The sequence below is a fragment of the Silene latifolia genome, chromosome 6, assembly GCF_048544455.1.
Source record: "Silene latifolia isolate original U9 population chromosome 6, ASM4854445v1, whole genome shotgun sequence".
Classification (NCBI taxonomy): domain Eukaryota; kingdom Viridiplantae; phylum Streptophyta; class Magnoliopsida; order Caryophyllales; family Caryophyllaceae; genus Silene; species Silene latifolia.
In genome coordinates this window covers 68,469,916-68,478,952 of record NC_133531.1, presented here as the reverse complement: position 1 = coordinate 68,478,952, position 9,037 = coordinate 68,469,916, and the positions used below count along the sequence as shown (strand labels likewise).

Below are 9,037 nucleotides of genomic sequence, written 5' to 3'. Positions count from 1 at the left end.
TATGATATGGAAGACATCGATGACGATATGCAAGAAACTTTTCGAGATAGAGACGGCTGATCGGATTCGGATAATGAAGAATATGATTTCATGGTTCGTTGTTTTAATTGTTGTAGTTTTTAGTCTATATTAGTGTTTTTCTTTTGATTTCAATTGTAATTTTGCTCATCCAAAATTCTTATAAGATATAAGAAATATCATCTGATGAAATATTGCATCTAAATTTCTTATAAGTAAATCGTCAAACACCGACTGATTCCTCTTCAGTATTCTCCCAATTCATGTAATTTTTATTTCCGTCTTCCTCTCTTCCTTATATGTTGTAATGCTGTGTAACTTTATGTTTATTGAAATTCGGACACGGTATTAGCATATCGAATCAGGTTGTTTATTACAGTATTCTCAATTCATAAGTTTTGTTTCTTTGTTCTTGATTTTATCGCTGCTATAATCACCCTCACAAATCTCACCTTTGATTTCTTAGATCAATCAAATAATTTTCCCCAAATCAATTTCCAGAAATTGAAAAAAAAACTCAAATTAGGGTTACACCAGAAACCCATTAACCACCTTGTCTATTTTTTTCTTGCATATATTTCATTGGTTAATTTGAAGTTTTTAAATTTCATTTTTTTGGGTTTTTCTACTTTATCAGATTTAAATTAATTAGGACGAAATGGCGATAAAATTCAAGCTCAATTCACTGAATTTTATTTGATGAGTCTACGAATTCTCGACAGATTCTGATCGTCAATTTACTATTTTTTTTTCAAAATTATAATAAATTTATTCTTTTTTTTGTTGATTTTTTTATTTACGTAATAAATTTGGGCATATGATGAAATTCAATCTTTCAAATGGGTAATTTGCGTATGAACTTTTCATTGATGTTATCACCTTGGAGAACTGATGCCCTTTTCATATTTTCTCGACACTAATTCTCATATGAGACGGTCTCACATTAATTTATCGTCAGACGGTCTCACACATTATAATAAAGGGATTGTAATGAGGATAACAAGCTCCCTCTTCTGAGTAAAGTTGAGGACAATCGCTGGCTGAATCGAACCAATATAATTACTGCCACTACTGAACTATCCCTTATTATCTATCATTAAAAATTCTTGTGTAAGACGATTTTATATAAAACTATAAACAAAATGCACTAAACTGTTTATCTTAGCCGAATGTTTCACAAGTTGGAGGACAATTGGTAGGAAAATGGAGCACCCCATGCATAATGGCAATTGCATATTGTGACAGGGAAACTATACATCTTTAGATTGTGACGGATTGTGTTCGTCTTCAATGAGAATTTTTTTTGTTACATATAGAAAATATTTAATGGATAAGATATAAGGTAATATCTTAGGAATAGAAATAAAATCTACTTAATATTAAGTGAAATTGTTTATTTCTATCCGTCTGATTTTCGCAATTTTTTTGTAATAGAGCAGTTTTGGTTTCTGTTGTCTACTGCCACTTGTGTTGTGGCACTCTGAAATGCAAAAAATTAAAGGATATGTATGCATTAATAACTTCTGACATACTATGCAAGTGAAAAGAAAGTGAAAAAGGTGAAAATAGAGTGAAAATTGTAATTTGGCTACACATGTGCACACATGCATATCTTGTTTTGTTACTATCTTCATTTTAGCTGTAGTTTGATAGACATACCTATGCATGTTAAGCTAAGCGTAGGACATCTGTTTGGTTTTTATTAATTTTTTTTTTCTCTGAAGATAAAGGAACCAGATTTTTTCTTCCAACCTATAACCCAAGTACCTAACATTCACTTCGTCTTATAACTACAACAAATATCTTTACAATATTTCTCTTCTCTCTAAATTTTATGTCTCTGTTATATCTGAAAAGTATTTCCAAAATCTGTAATTTTTTTTGTGGTTTAGTATATACTGTTAGGGTTAGGAAGAGGTACAGGTTACCGCGACGTTGTCTGTCTATAATTTCGGGTTAGTATATGCATGTAATTGTATTTAAATATAGCTTTCCTTTCCACTTAAATTGTATTTAGATAATGTATATAGTGTATAATTAAAAAAAAACTATAGCGTATAACTTCATTTATATGTTCACATTTTTTTTTTGTACTGGACGTGAATAACAACTACAACTTTTACAGGTAATAATTGGTAAACGATCAACCTACAAAAAGAAGAAATACATTGTAACTTTTTAAGGGAATTTGAAGGTTAGTATGACAAAGATTGTTTTTTACATTATTTAGTAATATTTTTTGTTTAATGGGATTACCATATTAATTAGATGTAACTGTATTCTAACTTTCTGTTGTTACCATGTTAAATTACTCACCTAGGTGCCAACGTTTCTGTGTAAGCGGTATATTTTCCTGAAGCGTCGTCCTTTTTTTTTGTTGAAGCTATGAGATATATATATATATATATATATATATATATATATATATATATATATATATATATATACACACCTTAATGTTTATGCATTTAAATGTAAAAAAAAAAAATAAACTGGAATAATAAAATTATAAGGCTACAGATATTATTGGTATTCAATATTTAGTATAAAAGTTATACGTCCTCCATTTTATAGGTTAATGCAAATTGTTCATATTTTTGCCGTCAAACAATTCCAAAATCTCTACAAAATTATTCAGATATGTGTGTAATTACAATTACGAATTTATATTATTTATTTATCATTTAAACGTAATAGATTTATCTTATTAGTTCGACTTTGCCTTTTACTTATACTGGTTATGTAGATTGTTTTTTTTTTAATTTCTATTTACGATTTACGACCGTTTAAATTTACTTAGTTTAAAAACACAAATAAAAAAAATTGAACATGATAACTATGCGTAATTTTATTATTTAAGGGTTTTTTTTAAAAAAAAAAAATTTCGATTCTTAATAAATCTGTTAAATTATGTATTAAACAACAAATTCTTTTTTTTTTCTATTTTTAAAATAAAAGATTGCCCTATTGCTTCGGATATAAGAATTACGATTTTTTTTTTTTGAAAAGTAGGTTATATTTATAATTGACACTAACTTTGCACTGTATCGTAGCGACATTTCTACGTAATACTTTTTTTTTTATCCCCCTGCATATCAGTACGTTTTCTAGCCGTTATGCGCTTTTATTTATACTTTAATATTTATACCAAAAAAATTCCAAAGAAACTGATGTTGTCATCCAGCAACTACTAACTCTATAAATAAATTTGCCATTTTATGTTATCTATAAAAGCTCTACATTGGTAGTCGTAGTTTAAAAAAAAAATTGTCCTACCTTAGACAGAAAACGAATATTTTTTTCCTTCAGGAATATAAATATTTTTTTTGCTCATTTACATGAAGTTTTAGATTTACTTTGTTTCACGCATTCTTACATTTTATTACTTATTTTCAATGGCAAAAAAAATGAAAATATAACAATGGACGCTTCATTTTAAATATGTATACCTTTACAAAATGAATATAAATTTAAATACATTAGTTTGTTTGTAAATTTTTTTATAATTTTTTTTTGGCAATGTCAGTGTCATTTTTTTAAAATTGTAAGTAAATAAAACACAAAATTATTTTCTTCCCCTAATTTATTAAACGCATACACTTACACTTTGACGCTTACTTAAATTTAACTTTTTCGATACAGTAGTAATAAGAAATATTTAAAAGTTCACATATTATATATCGTTTTGCACAATTGTTTTTTTATTTTTTTACATAAATTCAGAATTTCTTTCATAGAACAACTTTCTTAAATATAATAGAATTTTATATACTTGATCTAATGATGAATATTGCGTTCACAATGCCAATATAAGCGAAAGTAGATATTTTTTATAAAATTCTGTAATCCTTCATCTAATGATGAATATTGACTTAGTAATGCCTATATAAGAGAAAGTAAATATTTTTTTTAAAATTCTGTAATATATCCTTCATAAATGCATTTTTTTTTTAAATCCGGTAACACCCTACTTCAGTAATTCATTTTCCTATTATGTTACAATTTCAATAGAGAAAAAAAAGGACAAAAAATATAGAAGTTATACATAATTTGTTTACGTATGCTTCCATAATATTTTTTTTTTTTAAAAAGTGAAATTTTTTACTTTGTCTGCTATTTTTTGCACTCTTTTTACATTCATATAACTTATTTACCTAACATTATACGTTTTACGTCTTAAATCTTTTTTCAACAATTTCGTTCTATTTCACATTTTTTAAATATTATTAAATTTTATCTATCTAACTAACTAACATGTTATGTTTGTAGAATTGTATAGCCTAATAAACTCGACTCAAATTTGACTTAAAATTACTCTGTATAAACTTTAAAAAAAAAGGATACAGAAAAAAACTTAATAATGTACAACTTCATTTGTAATGATTGATGCATTAGTATTGTTTCAGTAATCACAGATTTCCGGTCTTCTTTATTATTATATTTCCTTTTTCTTTAAATTTTAGTTCTTATGTTTGTTTTTTTTACATATTTTAGTTGATATATTACCTGGAGTATTTCTTTTCTCCTCAAAAGCTATACAACATGAATCTATTGAAGCACATCCCTTCATGCTCCCGTACAAATCATCTCCCAAAAAAAAGTCGGTCGCTTTCTTCAGCTACTCCTCCAAAGGGTAAAAAAATTTACCTGTATATATATATAGTTTCTTCGTTTCTGCCAATATTTTAAGTATTTTTCAGACAAATTACACATTGCACATCTAATTTTATTTAAATGTTGTAAACACATTTAAAGGTTTTCCAAATCCCCCGGATCATCCAGGCGTTCTTCCTTTGCCTTCATTATATACACACTGCGGCGCTAAACTTTTCAAAAATGAATCAAAAAACTTTTGTTGCTGCCAAGGAGATATATGTCTTGCTCAGAATTTGATGCCAACTTACCTCAGGCATGTTGTTCCTATCAAACGATGCAGCATCACAAAATTTCAGAAAATATATTATGTTATACAATAGTTCTGTCACTTTTACATCCTTTGGAGTTAAAAAAGACCGTAAACTCGCGCAGAGAAATCGCGGGATCTATACATTTAGAGTCCAAGGTCAAGTATATCATTTCATTTAATGATATCCTACCAAATGAAAAACGGCCTAGATATATACAGTTGTATTGCTTAGATACATACCAAGAATTATGGCAAAGACTCCAGATTTCTGCAGATATTAAGCAGAATGTTATACGTATTTTGATGAGAATTATGGCTCTTAATCCCTACACACAATTTTTTAGATCAGTAAGGGACGTTGGTTTAGACGAAGAGGGTAGAATTGTAATAAAATTAGATCCGATGCAAGATCAAAGAACTCACAACGCCCCTACGGCATCGCAAGTTGCTGCCATTTGGATTGACGATGAAGATTCGTCAGAACCTCCTCGACATGACATTGTCATATATGCAACTTCTGGAACAAGCCATAGAATATTATACTACTACGGTTGTTATGATCCTTTACAGTATCCCCTTTTATTTCCTTTCGGAGAAACAGGGTGGCATAGACGTACCTATTGAGTTAGTAGCAACCCCAGACGTCGTCCTAATCCCCCAACTTTTCCAATAAATGAAGTCCTTGTACAAACTGCAGAAGATTTACTTGATAACGAAGAACAAGGTTTGTGCTTTCATATCTATTTTCTGTGTTTTTACATTAATGCTGAGGCTACAGCGTATTTTTACTTGCAGTTGCAGGTACTTCTGAATCGGAGAAAAAAGTATCATGTAGAGAGTACTACTGCTATCGCTTACAAATTCGTCCAACAAACTCTTCGATATTATTAAGAAGTGGGCGACTTCTCCAACAGTATATAGTAGATATGTATATCAAAATCGAGACAAATCGACTAGATTACATAAGGAATAATCAAAATGTGATTCGCGCTGATTTGTACCAAGGTGTTATTGACAGCTACGCTGCTGGTCAAACACGTGGTGGTAACATTGGTACATGTTTTATACTGCCCGCGAGCTTCATCGGCTGTGATCGTGACTTCCGGCGTCGTTATCTTTGTTCAATGACGGTTGTACAATGTTATGGAAAGCCGGATATATTCCTAACCATTACGTGCAACCCGCGTTGGCCCGAAATTGAACGAGAATTATCACCTTTTGAGGAATCACATAATAGACCTGATCTTCTCTCTCGAATTTTCCGTTCAAAGCTTATTGAGTTAAAGAAAGACATTTGTGTGCGTAAGATATTTGGTAATGATGCGGGTTATGTTTATGTTGTGGAATTTCAAAAAAGAGGTCTATCTCATGCACATTTCCTAATCATTTTGGATTCTGATAGTAAAATACGTACACCTGATCAATATGATGAATTCGTTTTAAGCTTTAACCGCTCGATCTTTGTTGAAAATCCTCACCTATTTTCTGCGGTCGTTCGTCACATGATGCATGGTCTATGTGGCGAAGACAACCCTACAAATTCGTGCATGAAAAATGGTCATTGTAAAAACCATTATCCTCGTGAGTTTGCGGATACAACTACCTGCGGTCGCAATTCATATCCCATGTATCGGCGACGGGGTACAGGTGTTCGTGTAACTGTTCATGGATCTCAACTTAACAATCGATGGGTTGTTCCTTACAATCCGTATTTGTTAGCAAAGTACGATTTCCATCTAAACGTAGAGATATGTTCAACAATTAAAGCAGTAAAGTATATGTACAAGTACGTATACAAGGGACACGATCGTGTATCATTTGCTGTAACTGATCCTAGAGAACAGTTATCATTTGATGAGATCACAGCCTACCAGTCTGCTCGATGGATATCACCACCAGAAGCAGCATGGAGAATTTTTGGATTCCACATGAATGAGATACATCCTAACGTTGTTCCTTTATAAGTACACTTACCAAACATGCAAACTGTGAGTTTTCATCCTTGGGAACATTTTGGACGACGATGCTCGTAAAAGAACAATGTTAACAGCCTTTTTTGAGCAAAACCAAAATGATAATTTTTCTCAGACGTTGTTATATAATCAGCTTCCAGAATTTTATGTTTGTCATCATCGAAGGAAGGACAAATTTTGGAGTCACCGAGAAAAAGGATTTGTCTTAGGCCGCTTGGTTTATGTAAATCTTTCTGAAGGAGAGCGATATTACTTACGTCTTCTACTCTCAAACATTCGTGGGCCTAGGTCTTTTGAAGACCTCCGTTCAGTAAATGGTGTGCTTTGTGGTTCTTTTAGAGAGTCTGCGTATAAGCATGGTTTGCTTGAAACGGACAACTTTATTGAACATTGCTTAGAGGAGGTTGTTAGATATCAGATGCCATCAGCGTTTCGCATATTATTTGCAACTTTGCTCATTTACTATGAGCCCAAAAATCCTAGATTGATGTGGGATAAATACTATGATTCGCTATCAGAGGACTACGCATACAATTTTCCTACTCAACAACATAAGTTATTACAGCTTACTCTTGCAAATATTGGTTGCATACTTGAATCAATGGGCAAGAGTTTCAATACCTTTGATTTTGGCAATCTCAAACTCGATAATGATTATTTATGCCATTTAAAAACGAAAGAAATTGAGGAAGAGCTTAATATTCTAGTAAGTTCTGAAGACATACAAGCTGTAAACATGTTAAACGATGAACAACAGTATGCTTATGAAATAATTTATAGACGCGTTATAGAAAATGCAAGAGGTTGTTTTTTCTTAGATGGACCAGGAGGCACAGAAAAAACTTTTTTGTACGCAACACTCCTTGCAAATCTCAGAATTAAAGGAATTATTTGTGTTGCTGTTGCGAGTTATAGTATTGCAGCTGCTAATCTCGTAGGTGGTAGAACTGCAAACTTTCGATTCAAGATTCCTCTTGATATAGAACAAAACCAGCGTTCTCAAATCTCTAAACAAAGTTTTTTGGCAAAACTCATCCGTGCATGTAAGTTAATCATTTGGGATGAAGCCCCCATGGCCAAACGACAATGAATTAAATACTTTGAAAGCACGCTGCGTGACGTTTGTTCAAACAACCTGTTGTTTGGTGGTAAAATAGTGGTATTTGGAGGAGATTTCCGCCAAGTTTTACCTGTTATACCTAAAAGTACATTACACGAGGCGCTGAATTCAAGTTTTGTTATGTCTTCATTGTGGCCAAAACTTGAAAAATTACATTTAACTGTAAATATATGAGCTATGCGTGATCCTGCTTTTAGCGACTTCGTTCGACGCGTCGGTGATGGTTCTCCTCCTTACGAAAATGGAAAATATATCAAATTACCAAGACCGATTGTTATATCTGAAACAGAAGAAAATGTGCTAATTGACCGGCTCATTGCTGCAGTTTATCCTGATATACATCTTATTACTGCAAATCCATCGTTGATGACTGGAAGAGCTATACTAACTCCAAAAAATGATGATACACGAGCAATAAATTCCATATTAGTTTCTCGACAATAGGGCGAAGCATTTACCTACAAAAGCTTCGATGGGGCCGCAGATGTTGCAACGGAACAGTATCCGACAGAATTTCTTAATACACTACAGCCTAGCAGTCTTCCACCACATGAATTGGTCCTTAAAAGAAACAGGCATGTTATTTTGTTGAGAAACTTAGATCCTACTTCAGGCCTCTGTAATGGATACAACTTATTTGCAGAGCCTTTGCTAGAAATGATATAGATGCTGAAATTGTTGTGGGACATCACAAGGGACAAAGAGTGTTCATACCGAGAATTTCACTACAACCATCTCCTACCGATAAGTTTCCTTTTAACTTCATAAGAAAACAATTTCCTATTAAATTAAGTTTTGCGATGACTATTAATAAATCACAGGGACAGACACTTAATAGAGTAGGCATATATCTACCTCGTCTTGTTTTCTCGCACGGTCAACTATATGTAGCACTTTTCAGAGCAACACAAAGCTCAGACATCACGGTTGCCGTCCTGCCGCATTGTACTTTAACTGATAGTTGGAGACGTACTAGAAATATTGTATGTTATGAAGTACTTAATAATGCAAGATTAGGCT

General features: G+C 32.0%; 2 protein-coding genes and 3 non-coding genes across 5 annotated transcripts; all 5 read left to right on the top strand.

The window, feature by feature from the left end:
* Positions 1-671: 671 nt before the first annotated feature.
* Positions 672-751, top strand: LOC141589035 (small nucleolar RNA snoR14). The gene has a single exon (XR_012519993.1). It is a non-coding gene; the product is annotated as a small nucleolar RNA snoR14 (small nucleolar RNA).
* A 75-nt stretch (positions 752-826) lies between these two features.
* On the top strand, positions 827-918 carry LOC141589024 (small nucleolar RNA Z101). Its single transcript, XR_012519983.1, has one exon. It is a non-coding gene; the product is annotated as a small nucleolar RNA Z101 (small nucleolar RNA).
* An 80-nt stretch (positions 919-998) lies between these two features.
* LOC141589223 (small nucleolar RNA R30/Z108) lies at positions 999-1,097 on the top strand. The gene has a single exon (XR_012520173.1). It is a non-coding gene; the product is annotated as a small nucleolar RNA R30/Z108 (small nucleolar RNA).
* A 4,139-nt stretch (positions 1,098-5,236) lies between these two features.
* LOC141588186 (uncharacterized) lies at positions 5,237-6,888 on the top strand. The gene is made up of 2 exons (XM_074409641.1): positions 5,237-5,537; positions 5,720-6,888. The coding sequence occupies exons 1-2, from the start codon at positions 5,237-5,239 to the stop codon at positions 6,886-6,888; spliced, it is 1,470 nt and encodes a 489-aa protein (XP_074265742.1).
* Positions 6,889-6,964: 76 nt separating this feature from the next.
* Positions 6,965-7,987, top strand: LOC141588185 (uncharacterized). The gene has a single exon (XM_074409640.1). It carries the CDS (start codon positions 6,965-6,967, stop codon positions 7,985-7,987), a length of 1,023 nt encoding a protein of 340 aa, XP_074265741.1.
* Positions 7,988-9,037: the final 1,050 nt, after the last annotated feature.